Consider the following 24,316-nt stretch of genomic DNA (forward strand, 5'->3'; position numbering starts at 1 on the left):
ACATAATCCTCCTAACAAGTCGGTACTATTATGATCTCCATTTTACAGGTGTGAAAACTGAGGCACAAACAAGCTAAGTAATTTCCCCACAGTCACATCATTAGTAGTTGGCAGAGCTGGGGTTCAAAGCACTAAAAAAGGCAGAGTGGGGTACAAGGGCATGGACTTTGGAGACAGGCCTAGAAACTCTTGTTTACAGGCTGTATCTCCTTACAGAGTCACTCCTTTCCCCCAGTTGTAAATAGGGGTAAAAATACTTACCTTGCAATGTTGTTGGGAGATTTAAAAATATTTGTACCTGGGCACAGTGGCTCACCTCTGTAATCCCAGCACTTTGGGAGGCTGAGATGGGCAGATCACTTGAGCCCAGGAGTTTGAGACCAGCCTGGACAACATACCAAGACCCCTTTCTACAAAAAAATAAAAAAATTAGCCAGCTGTGGTAGCACGCACCTGTAACCCCAGCTACTTGGGAGGCTGAGGTGGGAGGATAGCTTGAGGCCTCCTTGAGGTCGAGCCTGCAGTGAGCTGAGATTGTGCCCCTGCACTCCAGCCTGGGCGAGGTAGCAAGACCCTGTCTTAAAAAATATATATATAAACACCTTCACTCAGGAAATAATAAACAGGAATTCCTACCACAGGCTTTTAAGCTTTCAGCTTGCACACACAGACACAAAGTCAACATGTAACGAACTGTTCAGGCTACCCAAACCAGACAAATGGCCCCAGGAAGACCAGGAGCAGACTGTAACCGTAATCATCTTCAAATATCCATACCCCAACTTGACCAAAGGAGGCCTCTGCAGAGGCAACTGAATAGTCTTTCAGGAAAGGCTAGCTTATTTTAGTCCAAGTGGGAGAGAAAGCGGGCAATCCGGCTGGTGTAAGGGCTGAGTTGGCCCAGCAGAAATGACCAGGCCTTACCACAGGCTAACACCACCTGCCCTTGGCAAACGAACGCCAGCTCGGGATTTCTGTAGCTTCAGCCAGCTTTGTCCTTTGTGATGGTGCCACCTAGCGAGGGTCCGGAGGCACTACCTACTCCCGGCAACTGCCAGGACCACTGCGACAAGGTGTTAGCCATTTAGGCCTAGGAAGGGTAATGGGGTCCACCCGAGTCAGCACCCTTCCATGACTCCGTAGAGGAAGCCCATGCTGTCCTTCCCCCAACCTCGTCCAGACCCATGGGGTCTGAAAAGCGCGAAAGGCCAGATACTGACTAACACTTGTACATAACCGAGCAGTGATCTATTATCATTCCTCATTTTATGGTGTCCTCGCATCGAATCCCTCCCTGGGAATAGGAAAAACAGGCATCATCCTCATGAGAGCCATTGTACAGATGAGGAAACTGAGACTTGGCGGGAAAGTGGTTAACCCAAGGTCACAAAACGCCATCAGAGAAAGGGCTGGGACAAGAATCCCCGCCACTTGCATTCCGGTCCCCGGCTTCTACCCCGACCACACACCCCTCAGTATGAAGACGCCGCATGCCCACCCCCACGGGGACCAGAGGCTCCGGTATCCTGCGCCGAAGACCAGCATGGGGGCGCAGGATAAAGACTGCACGGCGAAGACCGCACTTCTTTCTTCTCTGTCCATGGAGCGCCGGGCACGCTCGTCACGGCTCGGGGGCGGGGGAAGCGGGGCCCGAGGCAGGAAACAGCGTCCTGCGCGGGTAGCCCCTGGGAGCACGCGGCGCCGGGTCACGTGAGAGGGGAGCGCAGGAGAAGGGGCGTCGCGCGCAAGCACGCACGACGTACGCAAACACGCACAGAGGCGCTCACAGAGGCAAGCCCCAGACCCCGGGTCACATGTGGAGGGTGGCAGGCGAGAACAGGGGGGCGGGAAAGACGGAGAGATCACGTGGAGGAGGCCAGAGCAGGGAAGTCACGTGAGGGGGACGGAGGCGGGGCCGCCCAGGAGGAGGAGGAGGAGGAGGGGCGCGCGGCTTCCGGCGGCTGGGGGGGGGGGCCAGCGAGCGGAGGGGGGGGCCTGTCCCGGAGGTGGCGGCGGCGCCATCTTGGCGAAGGGGGGATCAGGAAGTGCGGACCGCGGCGGCGGCGGCGGCGGAGCCCGGAGCGGAGGCCGGAGGCTCCCGGCCCGCCGGCCCCGGAGCGGAGCGGAGCGGAGGATGCAGCAGCCGCAGCCGCAGGGGCAGCAGCAGCCGGGGCCGGGGCAGCAGCTGGGGGGCCAGGGGGCGGCGCCGGGGGCCGGGGGCGGCCCAGGGGGGGGCCCGGGGCCGGGGCCCTGCCTGAGGCGAGAGCTGAAGCTGCTCGAGTCCATCTTCCACCGCGGCCACGAGCGCTTCCGCATTGCCAGCGCCTGCCTGGACGAGCTGAGCTGCGAGTTCCTGCTGGCTGGGGCCGGAGGGGCCGGGGCGGGGGCCGCGCCTGGACCGCATCTCCCCCCACGGGGGTCGGTGCCTGGGGATCCTGTCCGCATCCACTGCAACATCACGGTGAGGACCCCCTCTCGTGCTTCTCTGTGGGGGCCCCTTGTCAGGGACCCAGGATCACTCCATCCAGCTTTTTGCTCTTGAAGGACCTGGGAGGCCGAAGCCCCTCTTAGGGCTCAGCTCTTTCTCTCCAGGTTACATTTGTTTCTGCTGCTAGAGGTTATGCGGTGCATCCAGAATCTCTACCATTGACCCCGATAGTGAGGGACACCCCGACATATGGCGCTTAGACTACCCGTTTCCACGAACCCACCCACCATCCCAAGGTTCACGATTTTGGCTCTTTTTGGCTACTCCTCCACAACTTTATCTTGCTACCTAGGAATGCACCTTTCTTCCCCTTACTCTTATTTCAAGATATTAGGCCTCGGCACTGATCCTAGCTGCAAAGACCTGGCCTGAAACCCTCTGCACATTTCAGTGATGCCCCCTTCTCAGTAGTACCTCTGACTTAGGAGGTTGCCACCTGTGGGATCCCCGCCTAGGTATCCCTCAGGCAGCCCCTCTTGCTCTCTCAACTTCACCAAGTGATAGTTTGCAATTCGTTGACTCCTCTTCCTTCTCTCCTTTTAATTCTCTCTTTCTGGTGTAACCTCTAACTCTCCTCTTTTTGCCTCAGCTGGTAGCAGTTCTGCCACTCCCCTCCCTGTTCCCTGTGGATATGTCCATTTGCCCTGGGTTGTTGCTTTTCCTGGTAATGATAGTGATGTGATGTGCCAGCGCTACCCCCATTTATTCTAGGCAGTAACAGTTCCATTTCTCCCCTGTGAGCGTCATTCCATCCTAGGCATACACCTTACATGTCTCCTGCCTGATCTACCCTCAGACATCCCTTGAATAGAGAATTGGCTTCTGCTAATTTAGGAATGTCTGGTACTGCATGGTATAGCACTTACATTGGTTGGTGTTACCTGCTGTGATGGTATTCTCTCTACCGGAGCAGTAGCTGAAATGCTAGCAGACAGTACTTTATCCAAGCAGGCAGACCTAATCGGAGTAGCCTGGGGAAAGGCAGAGTTGTGAATTCTCTGCTACTTGGGGGACTGAATTCAACTTACATGGTGTTTTCTGTCCGTTTTCTCAATCAGACCAGGTTCAGGTTTGGTGAGGTAAAGCCTCAGTTTGGATTGATTGGTGACCCACCAAAACTCGTATGTCCCATTTCTCTTTCATTTCCTTTCTCTTTTCCTGCTAGAAACTTAAAATTGAAGGACTAGGAGTGGCTTAGTCAAGTGAAGACTTGGGCATCTTTGATAATTATTTTTCCTTCAGCATTGAGGATTAGAGTCATGACAATGCTAAGATACCCAGTGGAGGTGGATAAGGTTTCCCTGGCTTGTGTGGGAACTTCAAGAGTTAATTTTGTTCCTGAATTAAGCTTCTAATTCCTTAAGGGTAGGTTTGCCCCCATCCAGCTGCTCTTTCTGTTGCCAGAGGCCATTTACTGCTTTTGTCCCTGGCAGGAAGTTAAATTTAGGGGGTCCTCAGCCAGACTCCCCATGGCTATAAAGGATACTTGGCCTAAACTAGCCCCCTTGGTTTGGGCAGAGGGGGAGTCTGGTCAGGCTGCATTTGGCACCGTGGCTCAGGAATGCTGGGAATGTCAGAAGCGTAGGCTTTCTCCCAGCCTGCCATGTGGAGCCCTACAGCCCACGCCTGGACTGAGAAGGTGGCAGGTTCCCAAGGGAGAGGTGGGGAGAATTGGTCTTTGAGGGGCTCTTCTGGGAGCGGTGTGGGTAGATTCTTGCCAGTACCCTTTTACTCTTGGGTTCTGGAGATACAGTCTAGTTTTTATACTTTCCTACAGAACTCTGCTTTTTTCACTTCAGTGTCATTGTGATGAGGTGATCCCTTCCTCAGCCCATTCTGGAGTTTGAAAAGCAAGCTTGGAGGACTCTGTTCTGGGTCCAGGGAGAACCTGAAGTCTAGAACTTGTATAGGCAGTGCAGGAGATGAGGACTCCCCCTTCGCTGTTAGCCAGGTTTGGCTGTGCTAGGTTTCCTGGTTTGTACTCTCGAGGAAAGAATGAAAAGGTTCCAGTCTGCTGCTTGGAAAGGGTCATCCCAGGGACTGTTTTTCGTCCAGTTTAGAATTTGTTGTGAAGCTGCTTGGTTAGATGCTGACCTGAGTTGGGCTTTTATGTGTGTGTAGGGGGTGGGGGTGGGAAGAAAAGGGGCTAGAAGTCTTGGGGGGAAGAGGACAGGCAAAATTTGGCTTTTCCCAGAGTCACCCATTTTGATTGCTCTTGTTGCTCTTTTCCCTTCAGGAGTCATATCCTGCTGTGCCCCCCATCTGGTCGGTGGAGTCTGATGACCCTAACTTGGCTGCTGTCTTGGAGAGGCTGGTGGACATAAAGAAAGGGAATACTCTGGTGAGGGGGCCACAGGGTAGGGGTGCATTTTGTTCCTATGAGGCCCATGCCACAAAAGCATCCTGTGAAAGGGATCCTGAAAAGTGGACAGTACACAACTCAACATTTAGGGTACGATCTCTCAAGGGGAGTTGCTTACCGAATCCAGAGGGAGACCCTGCACCGGCCCCGGGACTGGTCCATCAGGAGACTCATTCCCACCGCCACATGGCCCATAAGGCTTAGAGAACTAGGTATTGGTGTGGGGCCTGAACTAAGAGCTCATCCATGTACTTGTCCAGATTGGAGTGGGGAAGGAGTATTTGATATCTCTGTGCTCCCCTACCTGTAGCTATTGCAGCATCTGAAGAGGATCATCTCCGACCTGTGTAAACTCTATAACCTCCCTCAGCATCCAGATGTGGAGATGCTGGATCAGCCCTTGCCAGCAGAGCAGGTGAGCAGCTGAGGAGCCTCGGGCCCTGTTGTGCAGAGTTGCCCCACAGAGTACTCAGTAAATAAATGAGACAAATCTGCAGTAGTTTTTCTCCATCCCCACCAGCTCCCAAAAACATACATGTCTTATGACTCTCACCCTTGTTCTTCTCCAGATGGGAATCTTCTCTTGCTAAATGGGGCACTGGTAGCTTCATCTCTCATATCAAAACTCACTCTCATGGGCAGCATCCCAAATGTTGAAAGGGAGCAGGGGAATTTTTACCATTATCTTAGCAATAACAGTTGGTGGCCACTGGGGACCCAGGCCCCTTAGTGAGAACCAAGAATGCAATATCAGTCTAAAGAAGATCAAGTAAAGGAGGGGTTCTTAGGAAAATTAAACTGGGATTTATGAGGTGGGTGACAGAGACAGCCATTTTGCTTTTCTTTTATTCTTTGGCAGTGATAGGCGAAAAATAATGGGCTGGTAGCAAAGCCATTCCCTGGGCTGTTGCTTCCACTCAGATCTGGCTGGTGGAGAGACTGGCAACATGACAGGCAGGCACACAGCTTCCAGACCTGGGGACTCAGGGGAGTAGGTTGGAGGCTGCATTGTAGCAAGCCACTGGGGCTCTGATCTCCATCTTTCCCCTCCCCGCTGCAGTGCACACAGGAAGACGTGTCTTCAGAAGATGAAGATGAGGAGATGCCTGAGGTAGGCTTGTCCCCTGAGGTGGCACTGGCTGGAAGCTCTTTCAGTCAGCAGCATTGATCACCCATATCCAGAACTCCAGTCTAGAACTGGAGAGAGAAAAATACCAAAGGAATTGATCACCCATATCCAGAACTCCAGTCTAGAACTGGAGGGAGAAAAATGTGAAAGAAATAAAGACAGATTTACTGACCCGGAGGAATAGCCAGTGTAGTAGAGGAGACAGGGCACCCATATCCAACCACTGAAGACAGGTGCAACGTGGTTCAAACCAAATACTGGGTAAGTTAATTTCAAATGACTTTGGAGTCCAAGAAACCTGTGTTTGTATCCTAGCTATCCTAATTGAGGAATTTTATGTAATCTCACTAAGCTACAGTTTTCTTTTTTTTTTTTTTTTTGAGACAGTCTCGCTTTGTCGCCCAGGCTGCAGTGCAGTGTCGTGATCTGCACTCACTGCAATCTCCACCTCCCGGGTTCACGCCATTCTCCTGCCTCAGCCTCCCTAGTAGCTGGGACTATAGGTGCCCGCCACCACGCCCGGCTAATTTTTTGTATTTTTAGTAGAGACAGGATTTCACCATGTTAGCCAGGATGGTCTTGATCTCCTGACCTCGTGATCCGCCCACTTCGGCCTCCCAAAGTGCTGTGATTACAGGCGTGAGCCACCGCGCCCGGCCTAGTTGTCTTACCTATAAAGTAGGATTATAATACCTACTACGTATGGTGGTTTTGAGATTAAATGAGGTGTTATATATAAAATACTTTAGACGATACATAAGTGCTAAACAAACTATCTGATATACTCTCTAAAAACATGCTTGTACAGAATATAAAATCATGGTTAGGAATTTGAAATTTAGAGCTAGACAGAACTTGACTGAATCTTAGCTCTGCTAAGAGTTCTGTGACTTTGGGCATGATAATCAACCTCACTAGACTCAGCTTCCGCATCTGTAAAATGGATAATGATAGAATAATGAGTGGTGGTGGTAAGAATGGAATGAGCTAGTATGTGTGGCACCTAGGACAGAACCTGGCATATAATAAACACTCAGTACACGTTACCTGCTGATGTAATTAGGTATGTCCTGCCAGAAATGGGGAGATCACTCTGATTACTTTTATTTCCTAACATTAGGTTAATATCCCAGGTTCTATAACCCTGTAAGGTTCTTGAGACTGGCAAAGGGCTGATGACATGAAATTTACTACTGCCAGACAGTGGACAGCCCTCTGGGCCACACCCCCAACATCTGGCTGAGGGGCTGAACCCTAGATAGGGTCTCCTCCTCCCCTGTGCTCAGTGAGCTAGCTGCTTGCTCACTTAGAGCAGGATGAATAAGGGGCTAATTCTGTTATTGACCTCTTCCATGTATCTCTCTGGACATCCTTTCTCATTTCCATCTGGCAGTGGGTGCCTCCGCATACCTGATTCATGCCCTCCATTTGTAGCGAGGAGAGGAGATTTAATGATCCAGGTTGCTCTTTTAGGCTTGGGGCCCTGAGAACTCCCGGGTGCAATAGTCACCTGGTGAAACATGAGCTTTGAGTCACAGGGTCAGGCCCAAGTCATTTCTGCTAGGAATTAGGGCAGAGTTTCTGCTGCCAAGGGAGTTTTAGGAACAGTTGGAGCAGGGTCAGTCCAGGGAACAAGAGGGCTAAGTCCCTGCCTCAGTCTCAGCTGCAGCTCTGCTCGCTTCCTAAGTCCTTGCTGTAGCTTGAGAGCTGAAGAAGACATTTGCCTTAATCCTTTAGACTGTAGGGGGAATGGGGCTGGAAATTGTTCTAAAAATGGGAAGCGTGTCACGTTAATAAGACTTGCTGGATGGACTGCTGCACCTTAACTTTTGGCTCTTTGCCAAATGGGACTGGGAAGGTGGTGGTCATTCTCTAACCTGTGTTGGTTTTTTTCCTTTTCTTTTCACTCCCACCCCACACCTCCCCCAGGACACAGAAGACTTAGATCACTATGAAATGAAAGAGGAAGAGCCAGCTGAGGGCAAGAAATCTGAAGATGATGGCATTGGAAAAGAAAACTTGGCCATCCTAGAGAAAATTAAAAAGAACCAGAGGCAAGATTACTTAAATGTACGTGCCTTCTAGAGAGAGGCTGGTGAAGGGGTTGGTGGGAAATGGCTGGGAAGTAGTAGGCCATCGTATCTCAGTATGGAGAGCAGACTCCTTTTTTGGGGTGTACCTAATCCTTCCTTAAATCCTGGGCAAGCTGCCAGACTGCCCCTAAGGTCTAACGTGTGTTTACAAACCACACAACCAAGGAATGTTCATGTCATCCGTCCCTCACAGGGTGCAGTGTCTGGCTCGGTGCAGGCCACTGACCGGCTGATGAAGGAGCTCAGGGATATATACCGATCACAGAGTTTCAAAGGCGGTGAGTTTGCCCCAGAGAGGGGCCTGCACAGGAGTCACCCATAAAGAAGGGCATGGTGGCAAGGGGCCCAAGAGGTTCTGGGGTCCAGGACTGCTTATGAACTTTTCAGGCCAAGAATGGAGCTCCTCAAGCCAGTGGCTTGGTTGCATGTCCATCTGTGGTGAACCTACAGCTGTTGATCTTTTTCTCTCAGTCTGGGAAAGGGGTCTGCATTAGAATCCACTCTCACCACCTGGACCATCCTACTAACACTTATCTTTTCCCTCCTTCCAGGAAACTATGCAGTCGAACTCGTGAATGACAGTCTGTATGATTGGAATGTCAAACTCCTCAAGTGAGTGGGGACTCTGGGATTGGAGAGGAAGTTGAGGGGGAGTATGAGTGGGGCTACTGTGGTGGGATCTCCAAGGCAGCCCCATCCAGCATTTTCGTTCAGGGTCCCGGAGTGGGTGTGGGCAGTGGTTTGGTGGTCTGCTGCCAGCCAGGGCAGGGGAGCCCTTATGAAGCTCCTGAGCTGGAACCAGGCATCTGAGCCTAGGGTTGTTGCTTCTTAGGGTTGACCAGGACAGCGCTTTGCACAACGATCTCCAGATCCTCAAAGAGAAAGAAGGAGCTGACTTCATCCTACTTAACTTTTCCTTTAAAGTAAGGCTTTTCCTTTCCAGTGTCTCCCTCTGGCCTAGGCTGCCCTGCCTGCCTGACAGTCCTGTGGAGGATGTTGGCCTCCCTCCCCTGATTGTCATCTCTCTGTCTCTCTCAGGATAACTTTCCCTTTGACCCACCATTTGTCAGGGTTGTGTCTCCAGTCCTCTCTGGAGGGTGAGTGGCTGGCATGCGGAAGAGGGCATCTCCTCTGGCAGAGGGCGGGGAAGAGACTTGGAGCTTTTGTCAGGCACAGCTGACTAACCTTTCTCATGCAGGTATGTTCTGGGCGGAGGGGCCATCTGCATGGAACTTCTCACCAAACAGGTGAGCCTGCCTCTCCTTGGCCAGGCCAGCCTGGCTGGGGATTGGCTGAGCTTTACAGCATAAACCCCTGCAGGCTGGGTGATAGGCATGATGTGGCCCTTTCATTCTGCTGGGCTGGGTCTGCACCCACTGACCCAGAAAGACAGGTGGTGGCAGTGCTGGGGGCAAAGGGCAAGGGCCCTCCTATAGACATAGCTGACTGCCCAGAGGACAAGCATGAGGCTTCTCTGGAAGCTCCATCCGGACCTGCTTGCCTTGTCCCTCCCTTCACCCAGGGCTGGAGCAGTGCCTACTCCATAGAGTCAGTGATCATGCAGATCAGTGCCACACTGGTGAAGGGGAAAGCACGAGTGCAGTTTGGAGCCAACAAAGTAAGGATCTTGGCCCTGGGGCCGGTGGGGCTGGGTGGAGCCAAGTACACTTGGGGCCACTAGCAGGCCAAGGCTGCCTTCTTTAGAGGAATGAGCATAAGGCCCCTGGACTGGTGGCATTGGATGAGAGGGCCTAGGGTCCCCACATTGGAACAACTGTGCCTTGGCCCCTAGGGACACCCCTAGGACTTTTGGGAGGGTGCCGGTCTGGAAAAGGAAGACTATGGGATTATGCCCCCAACGGACCTCCCAGGTGGAGGGTACTTAGTGTTTTACTAGACCACAGTGCTGGGAGCTGGGACTCCGGGGTCTCTGGGTGACAGCCTGCAGAAGGTGAGGGGCAGTAAGGCCACAGCTGGCCATGGCCTGATGTGGTGGCTTCCTCCTCCCAGTCTCAATACAGTCTGACAAGAGCACAGCAGTCCTACAAGTCCTTGGTGCAGATCCACGAAAAAAACGGTGAGGCTGGAGCCAGGACTCAGGAGATTCGGACACTTGCCACGCCCAGGTTTTCACTTCCAGCCACAGAGGAAGAACCCCTTCTGGGTTTCTGATATTTAACCACCGATTAGCACAGCACCTGCCCCAGTTCTCCCAGGAGGGACTGGCGGTGGCTAACGTTCACAACCTCTTCCAGAAACACACCAAAATGATCATATCACCGATAAACTTGGTGCTACCCACTTCTTAACCACCTTTTGAAACAGCTCATCTAACTCCCCCATCATCTCAGGTTGGGCACATCATTCTCCTTTCTTTTTCATCTCCAGGTATGCAGGCTCTCAGCTTCCCATACACCTCTCCCCACACAGCATAGCCCTCCCCAACATCCTCTTACCTCTGACACTGGAGACATCGTCAGGGATTGGGGCAGGACAGGGAGGGTGGGCCTGAACCTCCACCTCACTGACCGTTCCATTTCTTTGCAGGCTGGTACACACCCCCAAAGGAAGACGGCTAACCCTGGAGTATCACCCTTCCTCCCTCCCCAGGCACCACTGGACCAATTACCTTTGAATGCTGTATTTGGATCTCACGCTGCCTCTGTGGTTCCCTCCCTCATTTTTCCTGGACGTGATAGCTCTGCCTATTGCAGGACAATGATGGCTATTCTAAACGCTAAGGAAAAAAAAACAAACACAGAACTGTTTCAAGTACTCAAGACTGACTTACAGACCAACCAACCACCTTGCTGGAACCCTTGCTAGCAGGCATTCTTATAAAAGAAACTTTCGAGCCTCCTTATATTGCTGGAAACTCAGCTGTGCTCCAGACTAGAGCCTCCTTACCTATGCTATGGATTTTTAATTTATTTTCTCTTATTTCATGTACACTGCTTTTTTTGGTTACAGTGTATGATGGATGTGTATGAAAAAAATGTATCTTTGGGAAAACAATTACAGTTTGTTAATTTGAAGATGCTGGTCTTGACTCATCTTTATTTTTATTCGCACATCCCACCCCATCCCCTGAACTACTTGGGAGGTGGGGTGGGGTACGAGTCCAGTGTTGCTTTGGTAGAGATGAGAGGCTGCGTTTTGCTGCTAAAGCAAGAGAAACATGGAGCTGAAGCACGCACTTGGTCTGCCCCTAGATTCTCCTCAAGGCCTCTGGAGCAACCAGCACTTGCCCCCTTGGAATGCAGAGCCTGGCCTGCCAAACTGCGATGTGGTAGGCTGAAACGATGGTGGTAATTCTTAGGACTACTTTTCTAGTCACAGATGTTTTCAAATTTCTAGGAAAAAGAAAATGAGGCTCAAGAGGCTGCTTCGTAGAATTCCTTTTGAATGAATTGAGTGGGGATGGGGACACAGTCTCCAAGTGTGTATGTGGTCTTTTCTGATCTCAGCTGTGTGGCTGCAACTCTTCGCTGTTCACTGGTTCCTCTCCTGGAAAGTGGCTTCTAACCAGCACCGGATGGTGATCATTGGTAAGCTCTGCTCACCTTCCTCTCTTGCTTCATTTGGCTTTATCAAAAAGAACAGGTGTAGCTCTGAAGTTGTTTGGCTTGGGAAATTATGGATTCTTTCAAGCCACTCCCCCTAGGTGGGTCCTACTAGAAAGGGTTAGCATTTTAAGGGGGTTGTTCTATACACCTGTGTCCTTATCCCAGGCTCAGGAACATCCAGGAAGGGAAGGTGAGGTGGGGAGTCTGTACTGAGATGGAACTGTCAGTGCTGTGTTGTATGTACTTGCTGTTGTAAAAGTTTGGGCATGACTTTGCATCTAGCGGGTGCTGCCTGTATCACTTTGTCTATAAGCTTGCTCTGGGACTGAGACAGCCTCTTAGGACCTACGATGCCAGCAGCTCTCATAAAGATGGAAATTACAGAGGCCAAGGATGGCCAAGTGAAGACCCAAGTCTCAGAAAACCCAGACTTGGGACAGCTGCCTGGGAACTGTAGGATGCTAGAGCAGTTCTGTAATGCTTTGAGACACGGCAATTTTCACATTGGCCATTCTTTCCCCCTCCCCCACCCCTTTTCTTTTGAGGGACTTTTAATGTTTGCTGCTTTAGGTGGATGGAGAGTCCACCAGTCCCACTCAATGCTGCTCTAACCCTACCCACACCCACATAATTAGGGGTGCTAATAAAACATATGCTGAGGTTGAGATAAAGACGGGACATAAGGGGAAAATTCATTCCATAGAGCTGAAATCTGGTTTTCAAGGCCTCTGTGGCTTTCTTCTGAACTTACCACCAGCCCTGGCTGGAATGTAGATTGTGTTTTTAGTAACGTGTACTGTGAGCTGTCTTCTGTATAATGTATTTTGTAATGTATTTTTCTCATCTACCAAAGGATGAAACAAATAAAATTATTTAAATAGTTTGGCTCTAATAAAATTATTTGAAGAAACAGTGGGGTTCATGTTCACTTGACATAGAGGGAAATGCCTGCTCCTGTGAGTTGCATGACACCAACTCTAAGAGAATCCTCCATTTTTCTTGCCGAACCCAGCACTCCCTTTTATGACCTTAAGTTTAGGGTTCTAATAAAGTACAAAGTATAAAAAAGAATCAAGGCCATATCATCATGAAACAATTTTCTTCTCTCCACTTAGAAGGCAAGAAGAAATGAAACTAACTCTTACCCTATACCTCAAGCATGTATCTATATCCCAGGCAGGGTTTGCATGGCCCAGAGCCCACACTGGCAGGCTCTAATCTCACTGCAGCAGTTTTAGAGGGCAGGGCAGGGCAGGGCAGTGGAAGGGTGGCTGGAAAGAAGTATCAATCACTCCAAACTCATGAAACATGCCAACATTTATTTGCTCATTGGTTAAATATTCTCTACCTATTCTACATTGAATGCCAGGAAAACTAGCAGAGGGCTTCTCCATTATCCAGAATCTGTTAGGACCACTTATATCATGCTCTGGGGTACAAAGAAGAGACACAAGAAAGACCATCCCAGCTGCCTCAGGCTTTCAACCTAATGGTAGTTTCCTATGTTTGGTTCAAATGTTCATGCCAAGTTGGGGAACTAAAGACACATGACAAATGAGACTTCACTCTCTTTTGGGAGAGAAGTTGGGAGTAAAAGCAAAATGAAAATCAATCCTGGGCACAGTCTGGCTTTTTTCACCTCCCAGGCCTCAAGGGTGAAAGGGGTACGAGAAGGCAGGGCAGGTGGCCTCTGGATCCGTGGCAAACAGGAGAGGGAACATGCTGAGGGGAGCCCCATTATTTAGACTCTTCAAACTTTAGGATGTGCGACTGGAAGAGAAAGACAAAGCCTTGGTGGGAAGGAAGGCCCACCCAGCCAGTTCACCCAACCCCTCAGATAAGCAATTCATTTGATCTAAGAATGCCAGGTAAATACTGTATCCAGGCCTAGGCTGCAGCCTGCTGCAGAGACCCCAAGGGCAGGAGTGGAGGGAGAATAGCCAAGTTAGAAGCAGGGGCAGTTACCTCCGAGTTCAAAGCACCAGTGATTTTCCCTTTGAGGATTCGATGAACAACCTCATATGAACTCAAAATGTCTGCAAAACAAGACACAACAACAAAACCTCAGTGGCACGGGGCTGGGCAGGAGGAGCAAAGGAGGGAAGCAAAAGGCGGGGGCTGCAGGGAAAGTGCTCTGGCCGCCAACCAGCTCCAACCAGCAAGTCTCTGGTAGTTCCTGCTAAATCCCTGCTGCCAGGATCAAATGAGATGATAAATGCTGAAAAGGTAGCATGGGGGAGGGCAAAATAACAGCAGATAAAGGGAGGAGGCACTTGTTAAAATAATTACAGGGATCTGGGATTTTTAATGAGAAATTCTACTAGGGACAGAAAATCATGTTCACTGAACTCTGTTCTGAGAGTTTCGGCTGGATAGAGCAAGGTTAAAAGCGGAGAGGTTTTTACCATGAGAAGCGGGCACTCTTACATGCTGGAACCAGGCAGGGAGCTCATCAAAAACCCACCTTTCCCAAGGATGTTGTCCCTCATGCAACTCCCACCATCCCACCACAGCCCCCAAACTCTGGGACTCTCTGTATGCATGAAACTGAATCACTAAGAGTCAGACCTAGGTTTCATCCCCAGCTATGCCATTTTCTTGCTATTAAGTACAAGTTCATTTCACTTTTCTGAGCCGTTATTTTCCTCATCCATAAAGGGAAGAAAACTGACACTTGTCTGACTTATCTCTGGGTTGGGGATTCTGGCCCTTCTGACAGGCTGGGATCTGCACTTTGAGACAGGAAGCTCCTCTTCCCTGGGTCACCTGAAGAAGCTCCTGATGCCTGACTGTTCCCAGGCTGGGCAGCAGGGACCCTCTTCATGCAATGACCCAAGACAACCTCTGGGTGGTGCTCCCTGCCCACTGGGCACAAGCCCCACCAGCCTCCCAGGAAGCCTTGGCCCTGCACAATTGGGAGATGCCTTTCCATCTTTAAATATATAGATATATTTTGGCTGGGAGTGGTGGCTTGCACCTCTAATCCCAGGACTTTGGGAGGCTGAGGCAGACAGATCACAAGGTCAGGAGTTCGAGACCAGCCTGACCAACATCGTGAAACCCCATCATTATTAAAAACAGAAAAATTAGCCGGGCGCGGTGGCTCACGCCTGTAATCCCAGCACTTTGGGAGACCGAGGCGGGCGGATCACAAGGTCAGGAGATCGAGACCATGGTGAAACCCCGTCTCTACTAAAAATAGAAAAAAATTAGCCGGGCGCAGTGGCGGGCGCCTGTAGTCCCAGCTAACTCGGGAGGCTGAGGCAGGAGAATGGCGTGAACCCGGGAGGCGGAGCTTGCAGTGAGCCCAGATTGCGCCACTGCACTCCAGCCTGGGCGACAGAGCAAGACTCCGTCTCAAAAAAAAAAAAAAAAAAAAAAACAGAAAAATTGGCCAGGCGTGGTGGTGCATGCCTGTAATCCCAGCTATTCAGGAGGCCGAGGCAGGAAGATGACTTGATCCTGGGAGGCGAAGATTGCAGTGAGCCGAGATCGCGCCACTGCACTCCAGCCTGGGCGACAGAGCGAGCCTCCATCTCAAGACTTAGTTTGTCTGAGGGCCAGGTGGCTCACACCTGTAATCCCAGAACTTTGGGAGGCCAAGGCAGACGCATCACGAGGTCATAAGTTCGAGACCAGTCTGGCCAACATAGTGAAACCCCATCTCTACTAAAAATTAAAAAAAAAAAATAGCTGGGTGTGGTGGCGGGCACCTGTAATCCCAGCTACTCAGGAGGCTGAGGCAGGAGAATTGTGTGAACCTGGGAGACAGAGTTGGCAGTGAGCCAAGATCACGCCACTGCACTCCAGCCTGGGCGACAGAATGAAAGTCCATCTCAAAAAAAAAAAAAAAAAAAAAACTTAGTTTTTCTGTAAAATGTTTCCATCTCAGCTAAGCACAGCAGCTCATGCCTATAATCTCAGCACTTTGAGAGGCCAAGGTGGGAGGATCGCTTGAGCCCAGGAGTTTGAGGCTGCAATGAGTTACGATTATGCCACTGCACTCCAGCATGGGCAACAGAGTGAGACCCTGCCTCTGGCAAAAACAAATTTTTTTAAATAAAACTTTTCCATCTTACTTCCTGTGTATGTATATGTATGCTTCTTCATCTCCACTTCTCCTGACTGCCCCCTAAAGCATTCTTTCATCTTTTTACATTTCACCTAACTTCGATCTTGAGAAGGGGCCTCTTCATTTCCACCTATGGAGAAACCCGCAGGTGTCTGAGGCTAAATGAACCACGTTAGGAGAGTGCGGTGCTAAGTGGTGTGCTCTGGCCTCTAGCACTGGTATTCGAGTGCTAATTTTCTTCTATGGCAGAATCCTTTTCCAGTGAAATCTGAAGCAACATGCAAAGTATGTAAAACAGATGAAAGCTGAATAGCTCTGGTGGAAGCAGGGGTGGGAAATCTGCCCTCTTCTCTTCCCTTCCAGAGAACTCAGCCTTTGGGCAGCATCTGAGGTCCCTCTTGGGATCTTGGGCTCCAGACCCCAGGCATGAAAACCAACACTCGAGAGGCAGCTTTGCTGGGGTCAGATGCTGAAAATGGGGGTTGGGTTTTCAGAAAGACAAACTGAAGCACCTTGGCCGCCCACTATGCTGTTTCCTGCTCAGGTCCCAGAAGCAACCATGGCTTCTCCTGTCCCTGAAACCCTCAGTAGGAAGGTAGAAGATGTCTCACCTTTCTCCAGCATGAATGGCTGAGTCAGGGGTGGGATGGTCCAGAAGTCGTCACTGTCCAGGCTGCGCAGAGACTGCACAGGGATGGTGGCCAACTGTCCAAAATCAATGAACATGACCACAGCCCAGGTGTCCACCCTGTCCAGCACCCAACACCTGGCAGAGGAAAGCAGAAAGACAGAGGGAAGTCATTCCGCCTAGTGCCATGCACAGCAGTCTTCGACAAAGCGGATGTGAAAGTGGAGGTGGGAGGGAGGAAGAGCGAGTTTGCTCTGTTTCTCCCCAATTCTTGAGTGAGGAAATAATGATAAAGATGATTTTGAGAGAAGAAGCCACAAGAAAAAAAACCAGAGCCCAAAGGAAGAGAATGCAAGAAGGCAGCATTTTCCCTGCACACCTCTCCCATAGACTCTACCCCTGCCCTGGCACACACCTGTTCCAGGCGTGTCCATAATCCCCCAGGTGGTACTCTGCCAGACAGCGAGTCCCACGCTTAACAGCGGAGTCCTCCAGGTAGGGCTGCTGCTCCTCCGCCTGAGCCAGGGTGCTAAACAGCGCCTGCATGTTCTGGTGCAGAGCCTGTGGGATGCAAAATGCAACGGCCCCACTGCCTGCACTGCATTACAAATCTGCCTCTGTAGATGTCACCTGTTACATTAGCACTGCTAATCTTTCCCAAAGGAAACAGGTAGGAGGTGGGAGAGAACGAAACTGAACCTGGGGATCAGACTGTAGTTATCCTGCATCTCCACCACTGACCGGCCCTGTCACCGTGCCCACCCTAGGAAGGCCACGCAGGAAGGCACAGGAGCCTGAGGGGGCCAACAACCAGTCCATACCTCAGTGATGTGCATGGCCCAGAAAAACGGGGTCTTCGGAACGATACTGGTCACCAGCAGCCCCGCCTCCCCACGGACACTGTGGATGAGCGCCAGCCAGCTCAGGTCTCGGAAGCATTCCCTCAGGAGCAGCACCAGGAAGGACCCTCTGCGGGAAGAGCAAGGAGAGCAAGGAAAGGAACGACTGGACCAACGCCTGTCCTGCAGGAGGCTGAACTGCCTGGGGGATGAGTTCCCTAAGCAGGAGGGCTGTGCCCACCCTCTCCAGGGTGGGAGCCAAAGCCAGTTCCCAAGTAATCCCAGTCCACGGCAGAGGAAAGGAAGGGCCAGTCTGGGGGCGCACAGATTGAAGAGTGCAGGAAAAGGACGCAGCAGAGGGAAACAAAAACACATTGAGAAACTCCGAGACAGAGAGGTGGACTGAAGTCCTCAATGGGTAGATTTTGGGTCTCCTAAGTGATTTATGAGTCTCTAAATGATGCAGGTGTGGACTGTCCACCATGCAGGATGTGCCTTCCATCCCAAAGCTGCTCCTCCCCTGCATTTACACACATTCCAAATGTCACCCTGCTGCTCCACTCAACCACCTGCCTAAACCACATGTGACAAGTGACAAAAAGCCACAGGCCCTACAGCATTTCAAGTCAAACTGATAATTCTGGCACTCCTGACATTAAGAACGGTATCCACTGTTAAAGCAAAGCAGGGAACATGGTTGGCATGATCTCCTGGCATCCAGGGCAGTGGACAGTCACAGGCCTTCGCTGTATGTAAGTGGAAGATGATTTATTTATTTATTTATTTATTTATTTATTTATTTATTTTGAGATAAAGTCTCACTCTGTTGCTCAGGCTGAACTACAGTGGCACAATCTCAGCTCACTGCAACCTTTGCCTCCTGGGTTCAAGCAATTCTCCTGCCTCAGCCTCCCGAGCAGCTGGGACTACAGATGCCCACCACCACGCCCGGCTAATTTTTGTATTTTTAGTAGAGACGGGGTTTTGCCATGTTGGCCAGGCTGGTCTTGAACTCCTGACCTCAAGTGATCCACCCACTTTGGCCTCCCAAAGTGCTGGGATTACAGGCATGAGCCACCAGGCCCAGCTGGAAAGCTGATTTTATAAGTCAGTGTGGGTCACAGCCTTACAGCTTGGATCTGACACACGAGTTCCCGAAAACTATCCCCCACCCCAGTACTATCCCTGTCCCCACTCTCTGTGGGACAGAGATGTCTGTAATCGCCATTTGCCCTGGTGGTCTTTCTATACCTTGCTCACCTCATTTCCAAGGGGACTGCAAAGAAGGCTGCCCTCAGTTTCTCTGTCTCACACAGGTCAACAGGAGCTTTAGGAGCGAGCTGTATAATAGCTAGAAAGCAGAAGACTAAGTCCCGGAGGCACCAGAGCTACCCATAGAGGAATGTGCTCCCCTAACCCATAAGAGGCCTTCGCCCTGCCCTCAAAGGAAGCATAAAATGGGCCAAGAAGCTGCACCCTCCCAATTCTGTCTCTAGATTCTCATCTGGGTGGGAAGGGTCGGTCGGATGATATTCTTTAATTAAGAAAGCATCCTAGGGCTCGTTATGGTGGCTCACACCTGTAATCCCAGCACTTTGGGAGGCTGAGGTGGAAGGATCACTTAAGGCAAGGAGTTTAAGACCAGCCTAGGCAACATAGCAAGACTCCATCTCACAAAAAATTTTAACAATTAGCCAGGCATGGTGATGCACACCTGTAGTCCTAGCTACTGTGGAGGCTGAGAAGGAAGGATGGCTTGAGCCCAGGAGATCGAGGCTGCAGTGAGCTATGACCATGCCACTGCACTATAACCTGGGTGACAGAGCGAGACCTTATCTCAAAGAAAAAATACAAGCAAGCAAGCATCCTAGAGGAACAAAGGGAAAAGGGTATTTCTACACTAAGGGTCACCAGGGGATGGAGCTGGAAGGGAGGCTGCAGAAGGGGGAGCCACCCCAAGTGGGGCTGGAAGAGGTCCATTAGGAGCTGCAAAGCCACATCCTGGGAACAGACGGCAGCGCAGAATCTCACCAGCGGTTTTGCCAAATCCTTCACCAGAAGCCTTCTCCAACACCTGGGGAGAAAAATGAAAGGTCTCACTCAGCCACAGTGGCATTTGTTTTATTGATTTCTATGCTGAATCACTCCAGGTAGACTGGGAGACAGAGCATCGGCAGCCCCTGTTTTGACTCCGACTTTAGAGCTGACTTTTGAGACATCCACCCACTTTCTCCATCCTCATGGCATCCTGAGCCAACCCAAAGAAAAGATGATCAGGAGCAGGGAAGGCAGGGAGCAGGGCTGCTGCCAGGGAGCGCTCATCCGGAGGTACAGTCACAGAATGAGCTGCCCAGCAGCCTTCCCCAGACAGGGGCAGAAGGCACCACCGGGACACTTAGCCTGGTGCCCTGCTGGCACTACCTGCAGGGAGGAAGACAAGAGGTAGCAGTCACACTGATGCAGGGCTGGGTGGGGACAGAAAGGCCTAGGTGCCCTGCCACTCTCCACAGCCCTGCAGCCCCCAACCCACGCTGGTCTCCCTCTCACCACTGTTCTCACCTGAAAAACCCCCAACCCTGGGGACACCCAAGTATCTGTCCCCCTTCCCACTGCCCTGCATCCAGGTGCTTCCATCCCACTACCACCACCCACCACACGCCTCGACTTTCCTTCTCTCCAAAGGACCTCATATCCTCTCCTTTCTTCGAAATGCCCACAACCCCTGCCCATTAACTTGCCTCTTCATCAGAGAGCAAACGGGAAGCAATGAGACGGGATGTCCTCTTCTCCCCACCCCGACCACCAGCCCCTCTCCCACTCCTGCCCTCCCTGCCATCCCTCCCCTGCACACTTGGCTGCATGGACCTGCTTCCTCCCGCTCTGGCTCAAGCCCTTACTCTGCAGACCCACCCTGCTGCTGCTCCAGCACTGTCTCCCTCCCGTGTGGGCCTTTTCCACAGCAAAACAAGCAGGATCTAACACCCATTTGGAAAGACCCTGACTGACCTCACAGCTCCCCCCAATTCCTGCTTCTGTGTTCCTCTCACTGCAGCTCCACAGTTTTATGGTCTCTGTGCTGTTTACATCCACACTCACAAGTCTCCTCTCAGGCTTCCCCAAAATGGCCCTGCACAGGGTCAGCATGAACTGTCACGCTGCCAAATCCAAGTCACTTCCCTGTTCTGAATCCACCTGCAGTATTCTCTCCGCTCCCTCTTTCCAGAAACGCATCTCTTGGCATCACATGTATCTGGTTCTCCTTCTCTTTTCCTGGCTGGCCTTCCCAGTTCAACTGCTCAACACTGGCACATCTCAGGACTTGTCCTCTCCCCATCCACCTTCTCTCCAAGGCCATCTCCAGTGCAACGGTTTTAGGTATCAAGAATGTACCGTGCACTCTCAAAGCTGCAGCCCCAGCCCTCATCATTCTCTGGAATTCCACTCACATGTGATGTCCACTTGACAGGAGAGTGAAGAGGTACACAGACTTAGCAAGTCTGCATCAGACTCACTCAAGGAGTTGCAATCACAAACAAATAAAGCAGACCCTCCCCAGGCTAGCTTTCTCCATTTGAGTGAACTGCATCTTTTGTTGTTGTTGTTGTTGCAGAGATGGGGTTTCACTATGTTGCCCAAACTGGTCTTGAACTCCTGGGCTCAAGCAATCCGCCTGCCTCAGCCTTCCAGAGTGCTGGGATTACAGGAATGAGCCACTGTGCTCAGCCTACCGCATCACTAACTACAAAGCAGTTCACCAAAGTTCTCTCTCCCAAGCTCCCTACATCAAATTCATCAGCAAGCCAAGCTACCTCCTCCTCCAAAACACACCTGAGCCCATGAACATTTTTCTCCGTGTCCATACCCACCACCCCAGTACTCGCCATCTCTTACCAGAATGACGACGACAGCAAACAGGGAGCTCTGCTGCGGCACCTGCCCACACAATCCAATCACCTGAGGACAGTGATCTTTTCCAAACAAAAAGCAGATCACATGACATCACTGGTTAAAATCTTCCAACATCTCTCCATCATGCTTACAAATAAAACCCAGTCTTGACCTTGGCTCTCAAGGCTTACCAACGGACGCCCCTTCCCAGTGACCTCTCTGCCTACTCCACTCCCCTTCACCCACGAGGCTCATACCTTGGGCCACTTGCAGGCCTCCCTCTGCCTGGAATGTTCTTAGTCTGGTCTTCCAAGTGGCTGGCTCTGAGCTGGCATTCAGATCGCAGTAGAGATGTCACTACCCCACAAAAGGGGCCTCCCTAAGAACCATCTAAAGAAGTGACATCTCACTCTTCATCACATCATCATATTTTAGTTCTCCAGCTGCTACTCATTATCTGGTATTTTCTTTTTTATTGTCTCTTTTACCACTGGAATGTAAGCATCACAAGAACAAGAATGACAAGTGTCTTCCAACAATTACCTTGATCATGGAGGTAACACCAGGGCCTAGGAAATGCCTGGTGCATATTAAGCTCTCAGTAAATATGTGCCGAATGAAAGAATCAAATAAGAAATGACCTGGCGGCTGGGTGCCGTGGATCACACCTCTAATCCCAGCACTTTGGGAGGCCTAGGTGGGCAGATCACATGAGGCCAGGAGTTCTAGACCAGCCTGGCTAACATGGCAAAACCCAATCTCTACTAAAAATACAAACAATTAGCCGGCCATGATGGCAGGTGCCTGTAATCTCAGCTACTCAGGAGGCTGAGGCAGGAGAATCGCTTGAACCCGGGAGGCGGAGATTGCAGTGAGCCAAGATTGTGCCATTGCACTCCAGCCTGGGTGACAAAGTGAGACTCTGTCCAAAAAAAAGAAAAAAGAAAAGAGAGACAAGAAAGAAAGAAATGACCTAGGGCAAATTATTCACTCTCTAAATCTTGGTTTCCTTTTCCACACCAGGAATCCCACCTGCCTTGATATGAGGATTTAGTTGGGCTCAGGACAATGACACGCAGTAGGTACTAAGAAACAGAAGCAGCACAACACAGCAGTTACAAGTGCGGATTCAGGAGTTAGCTGTCTGGACCCCAATCCTGGTTGGGAGATTGGCTGCTTAAGTCTGGGTGAGTTACTTGGTGTTCACATCTGCAGAATGGGATAGTTAACAGCACCTACTGCTATAATTAAATGAGTTCATACAGTAAAACAATTAGACAGTGAGTCCTCCGTGAAAGTTAACTACTGTTATCAATCAATGAGACCCAAATTGAACCTTTCCTCGCTAAACCAACCACATTCTGCCTCTCTTCTTTATCCATAACAAAGCCAAGCCATGGTGCTAAAAATTGGCCCCCTCTAGGCAAGCACATAAGGTGCCTTTTTATTCAGAATCTCGCTCTGTCACCCAGGCTGGAGTGCAGTGGTGTGATCTCAGCTCACTGCAAGCTCCGCCTCCCAGGTTCATACCATTCTCCTGCCTCAGCCTCCCAAGTAGCTGAGACTACAAGTGCCCTCCAACACGCCTGGCTAATTTTCTGTATTTTTAGTAGAGATGGGGTTTCACGGTGTTACCCAGGATAGTCTCAATTTCCTGACCTCGTGATCCACCCTCCTTGGCCTCCCAAAGTGCTGGGATTACAGGCGTGAGCCACCGTGCCCGGCCTCTCCTACGGCAGTTCTAAATACCAATCCCACAAACCAATTATCACCAGCAGTTTCAAGCTAAAAATGATTATTAATACAGAAGCATTTTACATCATTTTTGGTCTAATTATTATTCCCTAATGATTTAAGTGATAAATATAACAAGCCCGTTTTGACAGTTTGTAAAATTAAGTTCCAGAGGAAAATCTACATAATTATCATCCAACAGCCACAGCAGGCATGTCACCTAAACACAGACCTCCAATTTCCAGATGTGTCTGTAATACAAAGGTGGCCACATGGAAGCCATAGAGATCAAGGCAGCACCTCAATAGCTGCAAGATCAGCTAATTTTAATTAAGTTCCATTGTTGCTACAAGCACGGTCACCCTCATGCCCAGATCAATCAACAGCTGTTAATTATCCCTTTACTTTGTTCTGGGACATTTCTACCAGCTGGTCAAGTGTTCTAAGAGGTGCGCCTGCTCCAGAGTGATGCTGGGGAGTCCGTGCAGTGGGAGAGGAGAAACAGGAACACAAAAGTTGGTGGGCAGAAGGCTTGGAGGTGGGACCATCCATCCAGTCCCCTCCACACACCTGGGAGAAGTTCTTGCATACACTCAGCAGGGTACAGCCTCATGACACCCAGAACACAGGCAGCTTCCCAACCTGCAGCCTCCACGTCTGCTCACTGCCACAACCCTGGGCCAACTCTCTTTAAGTGCTGTCTACCCCTGCCCTGACCTCCACCAACCTGGGGAACTGCACCTGGGAATACCTGAGGAGCCCATCCTGGTGGAAATTTCACATTTGCAGCTCTAACCTCAATTGCTTCCCTTTCATTCTTTAATCACTTGCACTGCTATGTGCCAGACACAAAATGACAAAGATGAAAGACAAAGACCTTTGCATGGGCTCCTCAGGGAACCCCATTTAGTCACCCACAAATATAAAATGCCACCACAAAGCTCACATTCTCCTGGGGGCAGCAGACACTAAATAAATATACAAAAAGGAATAATGTCTTTGGCTGGCAGTAAAAGGGATGAAGAGACACAACTCAGAGAGAGGGGATGAAGGGAGCCAGGGGTGGGTGCTGTCTCACGGAAAGTCCTCCTGAGGTGGTGACTGCTCAGTGGAGCCTAGAATGAAGGGAGCCGGCAAACCCTATAGACACCCGGGAGAAGAGACTTTTGGGCTAACAATGGTAGGTCCAGAGGCCCTAAGGTGGGGATGCACTTGGCGTGTTTGGGGGGCGGCCTCAGGGCTGGTGTGACAATATATTTTCATCTCTTCCCTAGACTGCCAGAAGCAGGTCTTCCTGCCTCCATTCTGGCCTCCTCCAGTGGGTTCTAGAAGGTCCCTTTAAAAGTTAAATCTAGGTGCAAGGACGAGTAAATGGTGGCACATGATACAACAGAGTATCACTTAGCAATAAAAAAAGAACTGCTGATGGTGCAACCACATGGATGCATCTCAATAACATTCCGCTGAATGACAGAAGCCAGACACAAAGAAGCACGCACACCCTGATGCCATTTACA

At 50.6% G+C, this 24,316-nt stretch overlaps 2 protein-coding genes across 9 annotated transcripts in view; one reads left to right on the forward strand and one right to left on the reverse strand.

Annotated features, from left to right (window-relative positions):
- The first annotated feature begins 2,039 nt into the window (after nt 1-2,039).
- Nucleotides 2,040-11,107, forward strand: LOC105498257 (ubiquitin conjugating enzyme E2 Q1). The gene is made up of 13 exons (XM_024798097.2): nt 2,040-2,461; nt 4,725-4,829; nt 5,161-5,265; nt 5,911-5,961; nt 7,909-8,049; nt 8,266-8,350; nt 8,624-8,684; nt 8,905-8,995; nt 9,111-9,169; nt 9,271-9,319; nt 9,595-9,690; nt 10,083-10,149; nt 10,620-11,107. Exons 1-13 carry the CDS (start codon nt 2,135-2,137, stop codon nt 10,649-10,651), a joined length of 1,269 nt encoding a protein of 422 aa, XP_024653865.2. The 5' UTR covers nt 2,040-2,134; the 3' UTR covers nt 10,652-11,107.
- LOC105497973 (tudor domain containing 10) overlaps nt 10,700-24,316 on the reverse strand; it is a 55,967-nt gene continuing 42,350 nt past the window's right edge. For 4 of the 8 annotated variants that reach the window (XM_011769604.3, XM_011769598.2, XM_011769592.3 and 1 more), the window contains 6 exons: nt 19,209-19,251; nt 18,438-18,528; nt 17,160-17,307; nt 16,754-16,899; nt 16,322-16,476; nt 13,526-13,674 (listed from right to left, as the gene is read on the reverse strand). In XM_011769604.3, the coding sequence (XP_011767906.1) occupies nt 13,526-13,674; nt 16,322-16,476; nt 16,754-16,899; nt 17,160-17,307; nt 18,438-18,528; nt 19,209-19,251 (732 nt within the window). Of the gene's footprint in view, nt 10,810-11,350; nt 11,426-12,937; nt 13,409-13,525; nt 13,675-16,321; nt 16,477-16,753; nt 16,900-17,159; nt 17,308-18,437; nt 18,529-19,208; nt 19,252-24,316 lie in introns of those variants that run through there. The other 4 variants (XM_011769595.3, XM_011769601.3, XM_071084712.1 and 1 more) reach the window with 3 other exon arrangements.

Source organism: Macaca nemestrina, chromosome 1 (assembly GCF_043159975.1).
Source record: "Macaca nemestrina isolate mMacNem1 chromosome 1, mMacNem.hap1, whole genome shotgun sequence".
In the NCBI taxonomy this organism is placed as follows: domain Eukaryota; kingdom Metazoa; phylum Chordata; class Mammalia; order Primates; family Cercopithecidae; genus Macaca; species Macaca nemestrina.

Coding starts and splice junctions, on each gene's coding strand:
- LOC105498257 (XM_024798097.2), top strand. CDS start 2,135: ATGCAGCAGCCGCAGCCGCAGGGGCAGCAGCAGCCGGGGCCGGGGCAG. Junction 4,830..5,160: donor TAAAGAAAGGGAATACTCTG/GTGAGGGGGCCA, acceptor CCCTACCTGTAG/CTATTGCAGCATCTGAAGAG. Junction 9,170..9,270: donor TCTCCAGTCCTCTCTGGAGG/GTGAGTGGCTGG, acceptor TTTCTCATGCAG/GTATGTTCTGGGCGGAGGGG.